The sequence below is a fragment of the Canis aureus genome, chromosome 22 (assembly GCF_053574225.1).
Source record: "Canis aureus isolate CA01 chromosome 22, VMU_Caureus_v.1.0, whole genome shotgun sequence".
Lineage (NCBI taxonomy): Eukaryota > Metazoa > Chordata > Mammalia > Carnivora > Canidae > Canis > Canis aureus.
In genome coordinates, this window is record NC_135632.1 from 51,687,454 (window position 1) to 51,706,428 (window position 18,975).

Here is an 18,975-nt window from a genome sequence, read left to right on the forward strand (position 1 = left end):
CAATGCTGCTGTGAATATCTGTATAAGTTTCACTTTAAGTGAGCCCCTGCAGAATTTTTGGTGTGAGCTAACTATTGGGTCTTATTTGAAAATAATGCTGATACCCTGGTGAGTGCCTGTTAGTAGGACTTTAATGCATTGATTGGCTGTGCAGGAATTTGTTTTTCTTCAGAGAAGACTGTATTTTGTTAACTGCAGTGGATTACTTAAGAGGTATTCCTCAAGGGCGTCATACTGCAATGTCTACCCTATACCACCTGGAAGTCTTCTCATGTTGTGTCCTTGCCAAGAAGCCTCCCATGTGGGTGAGAGTGCCCCTTCCCTCCCAACTTCTCCTCTTCCTTCCCTTTCTTCCCACCATGTTTTTAAAGGATTCTCTGATATTTTCTGAATTCTACTATTCTTTTTATTTCCTCCAGACCCATCTCCTGTTGTCTATCTTATTAAATCTAATGCTTTGGAGATTGAATTAAAGATGTCAGGCCCTTTTGCTGAGAACTATTTTAGTAATCATGATTTCTGATACAGAGATATGCCAGAAAACGTGGGACAAACCCCATGGCCTCATGTCATATGGTGCTGTGTAAATCTGGCCATATGGGGGGTGCATTTGCTCTCACTAAGATGAGTTTAGGCTGACAAGATTTTAAATTGCATTGCTGGAAGTGTAGGGGTCTGAGGAAGACTCAGAGATTAGGCACAGAGTTCATGTGTGGCACAAATGCTCCACACCTCTCACAAAGTCCCTCCTGCTCAAGGGCTCCCATGCGTGACTTTCTGCACCAAGCTCCACAATGGGGGCACACTGCACAGCCTCTCCAGCTGAGCAGCAAAGTGAGGGGGGTCATTGGCCAACTATGTGTCCTGTCGCCCCCAAATCACATATCTGCAAACACTGGAATTACAGTTCTGCAATGAACAGCTTGGCAAAACAATTTTTCTACGGAAAGCACAGAACTGCTGTGTCTGACCCAGGAAACCACAAAATTAGGCTTTCCTGGGGGCATAAGTTTACTGGGTAGAGATTTTGATGCAGACTTCCTTATTGAAATGACTTTTTTTCTAGGTCTTTCTTTTTAAAAATTTTAACCAACAAATATCATTGAATTTGGGTGCATTAAATATACATATGATGGGATTTCTCAGCTCTCCAAGTGGTGGTGTAGTCCAGAGCCCTGATCTTCCAACAAGGAAGCCCTCACTTCACTGCAGAGTGTCTGTAGTTCCAGAGACATGAAGCAGAGACTTTCGCTTATTTTGGCAACCCCAGGGTTTCTGCCTCTGTCCCTCTGGTGGCTTATCCAGCAGAATCTGACATGTAGACTATTGTAGTTTTCAGCATCTTTCCCTGCTCATTGGTTGGTTTCATGAGCTGAGCTCCAAGAGACTCTGGAATCAGGACGGTCTTATGATGGGAGCAATCCTGACTGCTGCAAACCTCTCTCTGGATCAATACACACACACACACACACACACACACACACACTCTCTCTCTCTCTCTCTCTCTCATATATACACATGCATGTGCATATATATGTGTTTGCTTATTTCTTTATTTGTTTCAAGACTTCTCTGAAAATACTAGAAAAAGGAGAGGGAAGAGGGAGGCAGAGGATTAGCATCAAGAGTATAACTAGGAGACCCCACTTTCTTTGTGCATCTTTTTGCTGCAAGGAAATACATGACAGATCAAGAAGGCATTAACTTACACTTCCTTCAACAACTTTTTAAAAAAATGCAAGTAACCCAGTGCATGTCCTGTAAAACTTTTCGAATGTGAAGGCAAGCAAAACTATGGTTAATTAAATGCTTCATGTTTGTCATAGTTAGCATATTATATGAGATCAGTTAAATGTGGCACTCAGGTGAGCTGAGCTTTTATGGTCCATATATACCATTCCACGGTGCATTCTCCACATTCCATCAACATTCACAGTACATTTGCTTCATGTTTATAGGGCTTTTATTTGCAGGCAATGTGGCATAGCAGAGAGTGCACTAGGGTGAGAAGGAATGGAAGAGGGGGCAGCTTTGTAGTTCTGGCTCCCTGGTGGCTCTTGAGAAAGTCATGCCCTTGAGCCTTATCTTCAACGGAAACTAGAGTGGTTTCTACCATTCCAGTCTTTGAAATAACTGTAGAGCTCCAGAGGCATTAACATTTTTGCTTTTTAAAATGAATTTTTGGCGCACCCTTGGTTTGCAGTTATTATTGCTACATGACTGACCATCCCCATATAGCAGTGCCTATTTACTGCTGCTATTTGTCATTCAATGGGTCAATAATTTGGAAAAGGCAGTGTACAGAGCTTCCACTGGAGAGTATTGGAGGGTTTTTTCACTCATGTGTTTGAGGCGTGCACCTGCATCCCCATGTGGCCTCTACATAGCTGGGCTTCCTCATAGCCTGGCTGCCTCAGTGGAGGGGATGTCTTCCAGGCAGGTGTGTCCCAGACAGCAGGAGCAGGTGGCATCACCTTCTGCAGCCCAGCTCTGCCACACTGAATCATCCGATCCCCTCCCTTTCCTCTTCTCTTTTCCTCAAGGCCACGACCACATCTCACCCTCTATTAGTCTTCTTATCCTGGAGTATCCTGGTTAGGAGAGTGGTCTTAGGAGCTGGATTGAAATACTCTTCCTTGTGCAATAAGAAAATTAGCTTCTACCCTCGAGGGTCAGAGAGTAAATTCATGCAAAGCACTTAGAGTGGAGTCTGGTACAAGGTGCGTCCTCAATGAATGGCCACAACTCTTCTCCTGCAGTGTGGTACAAGTTCCTCCAGGAACAGCTCTGTGTCTTAGTCACCTCTGCCTTGCATTTCCTGCAGTTCTTGGTCAGTAGAACACAGTCGGCACAAACTCAGTCTTTGCTCATTGCGTAGCCTTGATGTTTGCAGGGCACAGCCCCCCATGACTCATGTTCCCTCTACCTGGGGTCTTTGGCTGGGTCTGTGTCAGGGTCTGTCTTCTCAACTGACCCCACCATCTCAGAATGCCAGCTTTGACCGACCCCCATGGGAGCTGCCCTTGCTCTCATAGCTTCTGTTTCATTTTGTGTGTAGCACTTGGCACTACTGAAAACATTTCATTCACTACTTGCTTCTCTTGGACTGTGATGTGAGCTCCATGAGCACCAGATTTCAGTGTCTTGTTTGCTGCTATGTCCTCCATGCCTAGAGCAGGGCCATGGAAGGGGGATGGAAGGGGAAAAAGATTGGCTTCATGATGACCTCACCAACACGTTGCAGAGGAAAGCTGCATCCTGCACTGGATTGGGATTTAATTCCTTTTTAAGCACTTAAAAAAAAGCTCAATGATATTCATTTAGTCTTATTGTATTTATGTAAAATCCATTCATAATAAAAATAAAACTATATCTTCCCAACAGCAACTTAATTTTGAATGAAAATATTTGGGGGCTGTGTCCTAATGTGGACACTCAGAGTGCTTGGTCACTTTGTAGCTGTCCCCAGCTCTGGCTTTGCCCTGAGTCCACGGTTCTCTCTGCTGGAACTCACGGCTCCTGGCGGACTTACTTGGAGTCCACTAACTTCTCAGACCGTTCCTGGGTCACCCTGACCCTCAGCCCTCAGTCTGAGGCTGGGATAGTCCAACTCCAGCGGAGAGGACAGGTTCCAATTTTGCTGCTCCACCCACTGCAATTCTCCTAAGAAAAGAGAGAAGACAAAATCCTCTTTATTTTGTGCAGATGTGTCTTTGAATGTTTGTTGGTTTTTCTTCTTGTAACTTGAGTTGAGAGCAGACATCTAAGAAGTTTATACAGTTCTGGATAAATTACTAGAAACTGGATATTACTGGATTTACGTTATTTTAAACATAAAAAGTTAGATTTGCTATGCACCCCTCAGCATGAATGTTCTGGTTTTCTTGTTTTGTGTACACTCCAGGGTCTGGCTTTATTTTTTATTTTTATTTTTTTTAAAGATTTTATTTATTTAGTCATAGACACACACAGAGAGAGGCAGAGACACAGGCAGAGGGAGAAGCAGGCTTCAGGGAGCCTGATGTGGGACTCCGTCCCGGGTCTCCAGGATCACACCCCAGGCTGCAGGCAGCGCCAAACCGCTGCACCACCGGGGCTGCCCCAGAGTCTGGCTTTAGAAGTTCCAGATGTCTGCTGGCGGGGTGGGATTGCCTGTGTAATTCTCATTTCCCTGTGATTCTGTATCTCTCAGGTCTCTCTGTCTCTCACTTATGCACCCTCTCTGTCTCTTGCAGAGATAAACTTCAAGGAGCCAATGTCCTTCTGTGTGCCACCATGACATCTGAGCTTTGTGGTGAGTGTAATTATGACTTTAATGATCTTATCATGCACCCAGGGGCTGCCCTAATTCTTAATTGGAGAATGTGGGGTACACAGGATAAAGCCTGACTATGTGCATGCCTTGAATGCCTGAATGGGGGTTCTCAGGCTTGGGTACTCCCTGGAGTCACTGGGACCTGCAGGGAGCACTGGGCCAGGTTCTCCCTCCCAGTGGGGGACTTCACTGGCATGGTGTGCAGCCTAGACACTGGGGTTATGGATCTGCAGGGGTGCTGACTGGAGCCAGGCATGGGGACCCTCAGGTTCTCTGGATTGTCAGTGGAGGCAGTGCCTGGTGGGCCCCAGGAAGGGTGTGGGGAGCAGTCAGCATGCCTCTGTCACAGAGTTTGCTTCTCAGGGCTGCATGAGTAAATGATCAATAAGCTGCATTATTTATTGGAGAAAGATATCCACATGGAAAAGAATGGCTGAGGTTGGATGACTTTGTTGAAATGTAATCATAGATAGATTTGACTGGTTGGAGACATTATGGTGTCACTTTCCCAGTGATTTTTATTAGTTGTCCCCAGGTTCAAGTTTGGGACTTGGGTAAAGTTAGAAGCGCTTCATCTGACAGCACCTGGCTGCCTGGCAAGGCTGGCTGAGCGCACAGGGAGATGAGTCAGGCAGGACCGGCTTGAACCCGGGCCAGGTGTGCTCACTTAATTCCAGGCTCACAGAGGGTAGATGGGGTAACAGGTGGAGGAGCTCTGAAATCCACCAGGCCTGTGTGGTACCTGGGATTCAGCTCCCTGAGGTATCAGGGACAGTGTGCGTGGGCCAGCCCATGGCCCAGGACCTCACTCCTGTGCTCTGCTGCCCTTAGCACTGTCTGCTTGGCTGAAGGATGAGCATGGAGGTCTCTGTTCCCAGTCTCAGGGACAGTCCCCCACCCTTTGGCTCACTTCCGATGGATTCCTCACTGCTTCCTCCTAATGTCAGTGTTATCTACCCCAGTGCCCCACGCCCACCTGCCAGGGGAGGATGGGAAGAAGGATGAGGCCTGTGGGGGACATGTCCTCCTCTGAGCATGCTGCCCTGCTTTGCTCTTGGGGCTGGCTGTGCTGCTTCTCCATCCTGCTGCTCCTAATGTCCCCAGTCCTAGGTCAGGGTGCTGGCAGAGGTCGCCTCATGTCTCTGAGTCTGTGTCCCTCTGAGGCCACACATGGGAGGCATACAACAGCCACATGGATCTGCGGGAGTGCTCTACGTAATCCGGATGAATGTTCAGTTGGTCTTGACCTTGCATCCTGGCCCTCGCCTGGGGGGTGCTTCAGGGAAAGACAGCATCAATGACAGCCACTTCTAGAATCACCTTAGATGGAGAGGTGGAGATTGTTTTTCCTTAGAGGCACTGAGGAGTTTCCCACCACACATGTGGCCTTTCACCATGGAAACATGATGTGGTTGGACCCTGAGCAGCCCATCCAGGGCCAAGCCCTGTGGGATCTGTGGGGCCTCAGGACACTGGGAAAGCTGGCTGCCCTGTCCCAGGGATAGTCTTCGATAAGCACAACTGCTTCTTCAGGGAGTCTGACAAGACAAAATTGCAGGCCTCTGCTCTCAGCCATTAGTGCTGAGAGCAGAGGTAGGCACTGGGACCTCTGATGGGGAAGGAAGCTCAGGCTCCTGTCAGGATACAACCCGCTGGAAGGACCACCTTCCATGAACAGAGCAGAAGTACAGCTGTCAGGGCACAAGGGTGGCTGCAGCGTAAATATGCTGCCTTTCAGTGCTAGGGTTGGACACACGCAAAGGCAGAGGACAAAGAGGTAAAAACTTCAGGCTACAGCAAGACTCCATGACAAATACTGCATTTTTAAATTACTCATAAGTGAACTGAAGCTTCAAACCCACCAATGGATTCTGGTTTGTAAGAGGAGTTCTGATTCCCATCCCCTCCTCACGGCCTCTTCAGGGTCATCTCAAGGACTTGGGCAAAGCCAAGGCACAGAAGGGGCCTCTGCCTACAGGGGGCCTCCGCTGGGCCCTGCAGTCTCATGTTCCTCCGTGCTGTATTCTGAGGAGGCCGGAGCTCCACAGAATCTCCTCCCAGCACAGGCTACACAGGGGCTGCCTTCTCCCGGGGCAGGGGAGCCCAGGCCACTCTGCCTTGGGGTCCCAGCCTCTCCCCTCCTTCAGCGCCAGGGAATGGTCCATTTAGTCTGCAGGAAGCCCCTGTTCCTGTATCTCCTGAGCCTCCTAACTCTTCCTTATAAAATGGACTTGGGATTTTGGAAAACAAAAGCCAGGAGGTATCCACAGCCACGTCTACTTTCTGCCCTGCCACCAGCTTCCTCTATAGTACCACAAACACTACTTGCCATAGTAGAGGAAGGAGAAGGGAGAGAACCCAGAAGATTGCATCACAGTCCTTCAGCCACCACACGTGCAGGCCGACTGCAAGGTAATTTGGGTTCTTCATTTATTGAGAAATGTCTGAAGAAGGTGACTTGGTCTGGGCAAGAGCTGAAGCAACTGTGGGCAGAGATGCAGTGGGGCTCTGGACCTTGGACAGGCAAAACTTGGCCTGAGAGGTCAAGTCCAGCCAGACCATGGTTGGTCTCAGGGGATACTGCAGGGCCCAGGCTTCCACCTGTGAGCGCAAAGAACACAGAAGGCAAATCAGAGAGCATGGTCATGTTCAGGGATAGCTAATCTGGACTTGTTGAGGTGATGTTCTTTCCGTGTGTGAATGCTGGATCCTGATCCCACAGAAGGGAATGAGGAGGTTGGTCCTAAGAACAAGCTGGCCCCATGCCACTTCCTCCTACCCCTCTCTTTGCTGAATGTGTACATTCTTTGCACTAAGGCTGAGGTCAAGGTTAAGAAGCACTTTCTACTCGCTGGTGGTCTTCTGATTCTCTAGGAACATTCTGGGACCCTTCAGGGCACTGCTGCTCCATCTCTTACTTTGTGATTGAGGGTCTTCTCCATACTAGTAAGCCCTCAAGGACAGGAACCACATCTGAGTCACCTTGATTCCCACACAGGGGAACAGTACATTTCCAGGCTCGGGTAAGGCTTGCTCCAGGGCATACGTGATGTGATGAGAACTCACTTTCTCTCTCCTATATTTCCCTGTCAATTTTCAGGCAGCCTTTCCCCTCATGGTCCCAAGATGGTTTTCAACACCTCCTGGGGATACCACTCTTCATTTTGGGTAAGCAGAGAAACAGAAGTCTTATCTGAGCTCCCATGGAAGAAGGTGGAAAGTCTCATTCTCTCCTAAGCCCTTCCTTTTCATTGTCTGTCACTGGCTTATATATGTACACACTGAGTCCACCATGACAGTTAGGGTGAAGACAGTAGGATTGGTTCCCATCCCTGGAACTCATGGGTAGAGAGAGGGATCATTGGGAGGGCAGATTCCACAAAAGGGAGTCTGGATGTTCTGGTGGGGGAAGGGGAACTAGAGGCTGGGAAGGGCCTGGCACAGAGCCTCTACGTGACACAGCTGTCTTTTAGTTAATGCCTGCAACTGCTCCAGAGGTAGATACTGCTGTACAGAACAGAAACTAAAGATGAAGGAGGTTAAGTATATAGGTTTATGTCTCTGCCTCAACCCTTTTTAAAGGATTTGAAGCATTATGAAGGGTTAATTAGGTTATTTATAGCCCATTACTTATAAATGGCAGGTCAGTCCTAATCATCTTTTTTTTTTTTTTGAGAGAGAGAGTGTGCATGAGCACGAGTGTGTGCAGGGGTGGGAGAAAGGCACAGGGAGAGGGAGAGAGAAAATCTCAAGCAGGCTCCCCACCCAGTTTGGAATGGGATATGGGGCTGGATCTCATGACCCTGAGATCGTGACCGGAGCTGAAATCAAGAGTCAGAGGCTTAACTGACTAAGCCACCCAGGTGCTCCTGTCCAAATCATCTTTCCCTCATTATACCAGCATTTTGTTTGAGGTTTTGTTTTTTAAAAATATTATTTGTTCAATTTATCAAAATGTGTTAATTCAACAAAATAGTATTGTAAATATGATTAAAGTAAAATTCTTTCTGGTATACAGTTCCAAGACTGATACACAGAGCCATGAAACCAGCTCACCACAACTGAGCTACGGATCAGTTCCTTCTCTGCCAAATTTCTTTGTGCTATAATCTCTCCCCAGGCCTCACCTGGAAACCACTGATCTGTTCTTGGTCTTTATAATTTTTTGCCTTCCAAAGATACCTTTTTAAACAACAAGAAAATGCCGCAGATATAACATGGTAGTATTTTGAATTTCCAGAAAATAGTGATCAAAAACTACCCTGGATTCAGGTAAGCTTTAGAATGAGGTTGCATTAATCAGTCACTACACTATCGACATCCTTTTGAAAAATGGCATTATTTGTGTGTGAGAGGCCTTGCTCTTTTGTTTATGGGTTATTCCTGGAAAACTTATTGAACCATAATCTCCCTGAAAGAATTTACAGCCTACAGGCTGGCAACCACGGTGGTTCTGTCAAACTCAGGGAATCTCACAGGCTTTGAAGAAAGGAAGCACAGACCTAGGCTCTGCCTGCAACCCTGGTGAGCTGGTCCTACAAAGCTGGAGCAGACTTTACAGTCCGGCCTGTGCACTCAGTCCCAGTTCAAACATCAAGAACTGAAGAGAGAGATTAAAAGATCCTCCACAAGTCTATTTTTTTTTACTTTTCAGATCAAACATTCCTCCGTTTTGTATGGGGAATATAAAACAAATGATATGTCAAATTGGTGAGAGAACCAACCTTAGTGGGTGTTCTTTGTGTTTATCTTAGTGTTAAAATGGATGAGAGCTTATAGAAAAGAATGTGCTCTGGATAAAGAACTCATATACTTGTCCAATGAAGGGATACTGGTGCTGTGATCACACCCTCCACGGCTATGGTGATGGATGTAGGGATATGGGCCAAGTTCCAGCTGGTACCGGGTGTCTGGCTTGATGGTAGTGGGCAGCCTTCTCTACACAATTTGGCTAGCATTTGTATTGCTGGATGCTCTGCTGGCTCAGCAAAGCAGAGAACATATTTTAAAAAAAAAAGAAAAGAAAGTTTGCATTTCTAATATGTCATTAGATCAGACACAGCTTCTCTGAATATTTCTGCCTTCATCACAATTTCCTATTCATGGACTGTCACTCCTGCCCCTCTCGTTCCTTGCCACTCAGAAGGAGAGGTTATTAAAAGCAGATTCATGGATTCTACTCTAGAGATTTTGAGTCAATCAAATAGTCTAGAATTTGCATTTTTAGTAAGCAACCAGGTAGTTCTGATACAGATGGGTCACACACTACACAGACCTCTGTTTAAACATTTTGGAGATGTTTCCAAATATCCATGAGTTGGTACATTTCTATGCTGTGTCCATCTGAAAGGAGCTGATCACTCAAAGAAAAAGATGCAAATCCTGTCTTATCACCATGTGGCTTGGACACGCTGGGTTATAGGCATATCACACTTTATGCAAAACCTAAACAGAAAAATCTGCCCAGCACAGGTAATTATTATTTGTTTATAAACTATAACTATACTTGTCCTTGGGCCTTGCTAACTCCCGATCATGAACTCTGCCCCAAGCAAAGGTCACTATGAACAAAGGCAGGGAGCTTGGACGGAGGGGAAAGGGTGGCAAAAGGCAGAAAGCTCACCCATGTCCCCCACTTATGCTCTGGGGTGTCTGGGACAGAAGTGATCTAGGGCCAGGCAGGCATAAAGACCCCCAACTCCCATGTACCTGCTCCTCTTTTTTTTTTTATGTTTCACTTTTTTATTTTACTTTATTATTTTTATAATAAATTTATTTTTTATTGGTGTTCAACTGGCCAACATACAGAATAACACCCAGTGCTCATCCCGTCAAGTGCCCCCCTCAGTGCCCGTCACCCATTCACCCCCGCCCCCCACCCTCTTCCCCTTCCACCACCCCTAGTTCGTTTCTCAGAGTTAGGAGTCTACATGTTCTGTCTCCCTTTCTGATATTTCCCACACATTTCTTCTCCCTTCCCTTATATTCCCTTTCACTATTATTTATATTCCCCAAATGAATGAGAACATATAATGTTTGTCCTTCTCCAATTGACTTACTTCACTCAGCATAATACCCTCCAGTTCCCTCCATGTTGAAGCAGATGGTGGGTATTTGTCGTTTCTAATGGCTGAGGAATATTCCATTGTATACATAAACCACATCTTTATCCATTCATCTTTCGATGGACACCGAGGCTCCTTCCACAGTTTGGCTATTGTGGACATTGCTGCTAGAAACATCGGGGTGCAGGTCTCCCGGCGTTTCATTGCATCTGTATCTTTGGGGTAAATCCCCAACAGTGCAATTGCTGGGTCTAGGGCAGGTCTATTTTTAACTGTTTGAGGAACCTCCACACAGTTTTCCAGAGTGGCTGCACCAGTTCACATTCCCACCAACAGTGTAAGAGGGTTCCCTTTTCTCCGCATCCTCTCCAACATTAGTGGTTTCCTGCCTTGTTAATTTTCCCCATTCTCCCTGGTGTGAGGTGGTATCTCATTGTGGTTTTGATTTGTATTTCCCTGATGGCAAGTGATGCAGAGCATTTTCTCATGTGCATGTTGGCCACGTCTATGTCTTCATCTGTGAGATTTCTGTTCATGTCTTTTGCCCATTTCATGATTGGATTGTTTGTTTCTTGGGTGTTGAGTTTAATAAGTTCTTTATAGATCTTGGAAACTAGCCCTTTATCTGATATGTCATTTGCAAATATCTTCTCCCATTCTGTAGGTTGTCTTTTAGTTTTGTTGACTGTATCCTTTACTGTGCAAAAGCTTCTTATCTTGATGAAGTCCCAATAGTTCATTTTTGCTTTTGTTTCTCTTGCCTTCGTGGATGTATCTTGCAAGAAGTTACTGTGGCTGAGTTCAAAAAGGGTGTTGCCTGTGTTCTCCTCTAGGATTTTGATGGAATCTTGTCTCACTTTTAGATCTTTCATCCATTTTGAGTTTATCTTTGTGTATGGTGCAAGAGAGTGGTCTAGTTTCATTCTTCTGCATGTGGATGTCCAATTTTCCCAGCACCATTTATTGAAGAGACTGTCTTTCTTCCAATGGATAGTCTTTCCTCCTTTATCGAATATTAGTTGCCCATAAAGTTCAGGGTCCACTTCTGGATTCTCTATTCTGTTCCACTGATCTATGTGTCTGTTTTTGTGCCAGTACCACACTGTCTTGATGACCACAGCTTTGTTGTACAACCTGAAATCTGGCATTGTGATGCCCCCAGATATGGTTTTCTTTTTTAAAATTCCCCTGGCTATTCGGGGTCTTTTCTGATTCCACACAAATCTTAAAATAATTTGTTCCAACTCTCTGAAGAAAGTCCATGGTATTTTGATAGGGATTGCATTAAACGTGTACGTTGCCCTGGGTAACATTGACATTTTCACAATATTAATCCTTCCAATCCACGAGCATGGAATATTTTTCCATCTCTTTGTGTCTTCCTCAATTTCTTTCAGAAGTGTTCTATAGTTTTAAGGGTATAGATCCTTTACCTCGTTGGTTAGGTTTATGCCTAGGTATCTTATGCTTTTGGGTGCAATTGCAAATGGGATTGACTCCTTAATTTCTCTTTCTTCAGGCTCATTGTTAGTGTATAGAATTGCCACTGACTTCTGGGCATTGATTTTGTATCCTGCCACAGTGCCAAATTGCTGTACGAGTTCTAGCAATCTTGGGGTGGAGGCTTTTGGATTTTCTATGTAGAGTATCATGTCATCGGCGAAGAGGGAGAGTTTGACTTCTACTTTGCCAATTTGAATGCCTTTTATGTCTTTTTGTTGTCTGATTATCGAGGCTAGGACTTCCAGTACTATGTTGAATAGCAGTGGTGAGAGTGGACATCCCTGTCTTGTTCCTGATCTTAGGGGAAAGGCTCCCAGTGCTTCCCCATTGAGAATGGTATTTGCTGTGGGCTTTCCGTAGATGGCTTTTAAGATGTCGAGGAAGGTTCCCTCTATCCCTGCACTCTGAAGAGTTTTGATCAGGAATGGATGCTGTATTCGGTCAAATGCTTTCTCTGCATGTAATGAGAGGATCATATGGTTCTTGGTTTTTCTCTTGCTGATATGATGAATCACATTGATTGTTTTACGAGTGTTGAACCAGCCTTGCATCCTGGGGATAAATCCTACTTGGTCATGGTGAATAATTTTCTTAATGTATTGTTGGATTCTATTGGCTAGTTCTTGTTGAGAATTTTTGCATCCATGTTCATCAGGGATATTGGTCTGTAATTATCCTTTTTGGTGGGGTCTTTGTCTGGTTTTGGAATTAAGGTGATGCTGACCGCATAGAACGAATTTGGAAGTACTTCATCTCTTTCTATCTTTCCAAACAGCTTTAGTAGGAGAGGTATGGTTTCTTCTTTAAACATTTGATAGAATTCCCCTGGGAAGCCATCTGGCCCTGGACTTTTGTGTCTTGGGAGGTTTTTGATGACTGCTTCAATTTCCTCCCTGGTTATTGGCCTGTTCAGGTTTTCTATTTCTTCCTGTTCCAGTTTTGGTAGTTTGTGGCTTTCCAGGAATGTGTCCATTTCTCCTAGATTGCCTAATTTATTGGCGTATAGCTGTTCATAATATGTTTTTAAAATCGTTTGTATTTCCTTGGTGTTGGTAGTGATCTCTCCTTTCTCATTCATGATTTTATTAATTTGAGTCTCCTTTCTCTTCTTTTTAATAAGGCTGGCTAATGGTTTATGTATCTTATTAATTCTTTCAAAGAACCAACTCCTGGTTCTGTTGATCTGTTCCACAGTTCTTCTGGTCTCAATTTTGTTGAGTTCTGCTTGAATCTTTATTAACTCTCTTCTTCTGATGGCTGTAGGATCTATTTGCTGTTTTTTCTCTAGCTCCTTTATGGGTAAGGTTAGCTTTTGTATTTGAGTTCTTTCCAGTTTTTGAATGGATGCTTGTATTGCGATGTATTTCCCCTTCAGGACTGCTTTTGCTGCATCCCAAAGATTTTGAACGGTTGTATCTTCATTCTCATTAGTTTCCATGAATCTTTTTAATTCTTACATAATTTCCTGGTTGACCCTTTCATCTTTTAGCAGGATGGTCCTTAACCTCCACGTGTTTGAGGTTCTTCCAAACTTCTTGTTGTGATTTAGTTCTAATTTCAAGGCATTATGGTCTGAGAATGTGCAGGGGACGATCCCAATCTTTTGGTATCGGTTCAGACCCGATTTGTGACCCAGTATGTGGTCTATTCTGGAGAAAGTTCCATGTGCAGTTGGGAAGAATGTGTATTCAGTTGAGTTTGGTTGTAAAGTTCATAGATATCTGTGAAATCCATCTGGTCCAGTGAATCATTTAAAGCTCTTGTTTCTTTGGAGATGTTGTGCTTAGAAGACCCAGAAAGTTTAACAAAATCCCCTACACCTGGACAAGCAGAGCAGGACTGACTCTATTTGGGCTGCACCCGCCTTGTGCTGACCTGCTTATTACTTAGATCACTGCCCCGCCCTAGTCAAAGACCAGGACACACCCTAACCGGATATCCAGCTCAGCATACCAGCATGACTGCAACTTTCTGTGTATCCCATTGGCCACTGGCCCTTATAAAGTTGCTAAGCCCCTTAGTCTCGGGGTCCAAGTCCCTGCTCCGCTGCCTTGGGTATACTTGGACCCAGGCTCGAGCTTGTAAATAAACCCTCATGTGTTTGCATGGGTGTCGGCTCCTTGGTGGTTTCTAGGATTCGCGATCTTGGGCACAACACTATTGGGCACAACACTATCGAGTATAGAAAGCACTAGATTGAAGTCACCAAGTATAAGTGTATTATTCTCTAAGTATGTCTTAACTTTGCTTGTGAATTGATTTATACATTTGGCAGCTCCCACATTCGGGGCATATATATTGAGGATTGTTAAGTCCTCTTGTTGGATAGATCCTTTAAGTATGATATAGTGTCCCTCTTCATCTCTCACTACAGTCTTCGGGGTAAATTTTAGTTTATTGATATAAGGATGGCTACTCCTGCTTTCTTTTGAGGACCATTCGAATGGTAAATGGTTCTCCAACCTTTTATTTTCAGGCTGTAGGTGTCCTTCTGTCTAAAATGAGTCTCTTGTAGACAGCAAATAGATGGGTCCTGCTTTTTTATCCAGTCTGAAACCCTGCGCCTTTTGATGGGGTCATTAAGCCCATTCACGTTCAGAGTTACTATTGACAGATATGAGTTTAGTGTCATCATGATATCTATTCAGTCCTTGTTTTTGTGGATTGTTCCACTGGACTTCTTCTTAAAGGGGAATTTTAAGAGTCCCCTTAAAATTTCTTGCAGAGCTGGTTTGGAGGTCACATATTCTTTCAGTTCCTGCCTGTCTTGGAAGTTCTTTACCTCTCCTTCCATTTTGAGTGAGAGCCTTGCTGGATAAAGTATTCTTGGTTGCATGTTCTTCTCATTGAGGACCCTGAATATATCCTGCCAGCCCTTTCTGGCCTGCCAGGTCTCTGTGGAGAGGTCTGCTGTTACCCTAATACTCCTCCCCATAAAAGTCAGGGATTTCTTGTCTCTTGCTGCTTTAAGGATCTTCTCTTTATCTTTGGAATTTGCAAGCTTCACTATTAAATGTCGAGGTGTTGAACGGTTTTATTGATTTTAGGGGGGGGAATCTCTCTATTTCCTGGATCTGAATGCCTGTTTCCCTTCCCAGATTAGGAAAGTTTTCAGCTATGATTTGTTAAAATACATATTCTGGCCCTCTGTCTCTTTTGGCGCCCTCGGGAACCCCAATTAAACGTAGGTTTTTCTTCCTCAGGCTGTCGTTTATTTCCCTTAATCTATCTTCATGGTCTTTTAATTGTTTGTCTCTTTTTTCCTCAGTTTCCCTCTTTGCCATCAACTTGTCTTCTATGTAACTCACTCATTCTTCCACCTCGTTAACCCTCGTCGTTAGGACCTCTAGTTTGGATTGCATCTCATTCAATTGATTTTTAATTTCTGCCTGATTAGATCTAAATTCTGCGGTCATGAAGTCTCTTGAGTCCTTTATGCTTTTTTCTAGAGCCATCGTTAGCTGTATAATAGTGCTTCTGAATTGGCTTTCTGACATTGAATTGTAATCCAGATTTTGTAACTCTGTGGGAGAGAGGACTGTTTCTGATTCTTTCTTTTGAGGTGAGGTTTTCCTTCTAGTCATTTTGCTCAGTGCAGTGTGGCCAAAAACAAGTTGTATTGGGAAAAGGAGAAAAGTAGAGGAGAGAAAGAAGGAGAGAAGAGAAAAAGAAAAAAAAAGAGAAAAGGAAGAAAAACAGAACAAGAAGAGAAGAAAAAAAGAAACAAAAAGAAAGGGAAAAAAGGGGTGGGGGAAGCAAACAAATCTAAAAGCAAAAAACAGAAAAACCAAAAAAGCAAAAAACAAACAAACAAACAAACACAGGGGAGTATCTTCTGATTCTGTGTACTTTAAGTCCCTTGGCTTCTCCTGGAAGTTGTCAGTCTAGCTGATCTTCTGGGGGAGGGGCCTGTTGTGCTGATTTTCAGGTGTTAGCACTTGGGGGAGCTGCTCTTCCCCTGCCTGGTGCAGGGCTCAGTGGGGGTTGTTTACCCCCTGAGGCCGCAGGAGGAACAACCGCAGTGGCGGGGCCAGCTCTGGAGCCCTGGAGTCAGCCCCCGCAGTAGCTCCGGAGCTCTCCGTCTGCAGGGCCTGGAGGCTCCGGGCGGGGCCGCTGATCTGCTCAGCTCGGGGCAGGAGCGTCCTCCCTGAAGTGAGCCCTCCGGGCCTCTGCCTGTCCCGGGGGAGGCCGGCTCCCGGGCTGTGTCCCGGCGCCCTGTGCCCCGGGGCCTGGGCTGTTGGATTCACCGCTCCCTCCCCGCAGCCCCTTCCGCGGAGCCGCCCCCGAGCCCCTCCGAGCTGCTCCCGCCCCGCAGCCCCCTCCGCGGAGCCGCCCCCGAGCCCCCCGAGCTGCTCCCGCCCCGCAGCCCCCTCCGCGTAGCCGCCCCCGAGCCCCCCCGAGCTGCTCCCGCCCCGCAGCCCCCTCCCCGGAGCCGCCCCCGAGCCCCCCGAGCTGCTCCGGGTCCCGCCGTGCGCGCTGCAGCCCTTAGGGAGCTCGGCGCACTCTCCCGGGGCGCAGGTGTCTGTTAGTGTCCCCGGGAGCCCGAGGGCATCCTCGCCCTTCTGGGTCCTGCTCCAACTCCCCGCGAGCCCCTTTCCGCCCGGGAAGGTCGGTGCAGCTCCTGCTCCTCCGGGACGGGGCTCTCCTGTCCTGGGGACACTCGCCCCGGCCTCAGCCCGGCTCCTCGCGGGGCCCCTCCCCCTTGGAGGCCTTTTGCTTCTTTTTTTCTTTTTCCCCGTCTTCCTACCTTGATAGAAGCGCGAACTCTTCTCCCTGTAGCATTCCAGCTGGTCTCTCTTTAAATCTGAGGCCGAATTCGTAGATTTTCAGGATGATTTGAAGGTTATCTAGGTAATTTGGTTGGGACAGGTGATTTGGGGACCCTACTCCTCCGCCATCGTGCCCCTCCTCTCCGTACCTGCTCTTCTTGCTCTTCCAGCATGTTCCCCACGGTCCAGGGCTTGGCCCACTCGGTTGAGTGAGGCTGATCCCTGGCCCCCTGCATGTGACCCAGCCTGCCAATCAGATGCTCCCCACCCCCCCAGCAACAGGGATTGAGTCAGCATTGAGCCGGCAGGAAGTTGCTAGACTCTTGCTGGAATTGAGGGGAAGAGGCACCTCTTTTCCCTGGTGCTGTTTCTGGGGCCGTGTTTCCTTGCACCTGAGAGCCCACCTATATTTGGCCTCTGCGAAGCCTCACAGCTGAGAGATGCAGAAAGGAAACAGGTTCCCAAAGCCAAGAGAGATCTCTCATGGCCTTAGTTCCCATGCATTTCCTCCTCTGTTTAGGTGGGTGTAGACCCAGTAAGCATGCTCAGTGTGCTGATGGATGCTTAATGCATGCTTTGAGTGATGCCTGCTTCTTCATGGTTCCATCGGTAATACCTCAGTGTCTTGGGATACACAGGGGCACTCACATTCCCGCCAGGGAAAGTTAGGTTTCTCTCTGGCTGTATTTACACCATCAACAACAAAACACCTTAATTTTGAAAGAATCTCAAAGTTAAAAATTACAAGAACAGTAGAAAGACCTTCCCTCCCAAATTAAGATTAAATTGCCTGTATCATGATCCATTATTCCCAAATAGCTTAGTGTGTAATTCTGCACGCTAATTTTTCAGAATTCCTACAAATAAGGATGTTCTCCTCTGTAACCACAAAGCAACTATCATAGAAATCAGGGAATTATCACAGACACATTAATTAATAACTTCTAGTCCTCAGGCCCCATTTACATTTTCCCGGTAATGTCCTTTAGAGCAAAAGGATCCAGTTCAGAATCAACATGTTGCAGTTAGTTGTCATGTGTCCTTCAGTGTGGAGTAGTTCCTCAGTCTGCTGACACCCATGACCTCAACACTTCTGAAGTTTGCAGATTAGGAATATTTTTGTCTGACGTTGCTTCCTACCAGGGCCATCTTGGGCAGGAATATCACAGAGGTGAGGCTGTGTTCACTTGTGGTATCCTTGAGAGTGACGCCATGGGCTACACATTCATCATGTTCATCCTGGCCCTGCAGGACCAGCAGAGGGCTGCCAGGCTGAGGGCCATTTACGTGGAAGGTTATAGGTGCCCATCATGCAGGAGCAGGGAGGTGGAGACTTCCAGCATGACCGATGAGATTTGCTTCTGGGGACTCGGGTTCTGGGAACAGGGCAAGGATGAGGGGTCCTCATCCCCAGAGGCAGAAGAGTCACAATACTTGCTCCAGACTTCCAGTTATGGCTGTGTGAGTCTGGGCCCACGTTTCCCTGTGCTAGTCTCCATTCCTTTGCTGTAAAATGAAGATGACACAGTCTGTCTTCCCCACTTTGCAGGCTGGTGTGTGAGTTACACATCTGAGCAGGAGGGTTGAATATCAGAAATTCTTGGGCAAACATATTGCTTGGCGCTCCTTACTTGGGGTTTGGCTGGAGTTTTGTTGTCACTTCACCCTGTTGTCTCACATTTCTGCCAACTTTGGTTCCCTTCCTCAGATGACAGCCCTTCTGGGAGAAGAACAAAGTTAAAGGCCAGACACTACTCACCTTCAACACTTACTATAGAGTAATCAAGGTGTGTGGTATTAGTGAGAAAATAAACAGAGATCAATGGAATAGAATAGAGCACCCAGAAACAGACCCACATAGTTAACTGATCTTTCACAATGTAATTAAAGAAATACAATGGTGCAAAGATAGTGTATTTGACAAATGGTGCTGGAACAAATGGAAACAAACAAAAAAACAACAGTAAAAAAAGAATTTAGATACCGACCTTACATCCTTCTGAAAAATAACTCAAAGGATCACAGACCTAAATGTAAAACTATAGTGTGAAACTATAACACTCTTTGAAAATAACACAGGAGAAAATCTAGATGACCTTGGATTTGATGACGATGTTTTAAAAAGATTTTATTTATTTATTTATTCATGGGAGACATAGAGAGAGAGGCAGAGACACAGGCAGAGGAAGAAGGAGGCTCCATGCAGGAAGCCTGATGTGGGACTCGATCCCAGGACTGGGGTCACTCCCTGAGCCAAAGGCAGACGCTCAACCACTGAGCCACCCAGGCTTCCAATGATGATGTTTAACATACAACACCAAAG

The 18,975-nt window shown here is 46.0% G+C and overlaps 1 protein-coding gene across 7 annotated transcripts in view; it reads left to right on the top strand.

The window, feature by feature from the left end:
* Window positions 1–18,975, top strand: part of LOC144294232 (uncharacterized) — a 398,687-nt gene that overhangs the window by 55,932 nt on the left and 323,780 nt on the right. For 4 of the 7 annotated variants that reach the window (XR_013361695.1, XR_013361694.1, XR_013361693.1 and 1 more), the window contains exons 2-3: window positions 4,236–4,294; window positions 7,416–7,483. Coding sequence is in view for 3 of the 7 variants with exons in the window: in XM_077866058.1 (XP_077722184.1) it covers window positions 4,236–4,294; window positions 7,416–7,483 (127 nt within the window). In the remaining 4 variants the exon portion in view is untranslated. Of the gene's footprint in view, window positions 1–4,235; window positions 4,295–6,613; window positions 6,728–7,415; window positions 7,484–18,975 lie in introns of all 7 variants that reach the window. The other 3 variants (XR_013361692.1, XM_077866056.1, XM_077866057.1) reach the window with 1 other exon arrangement.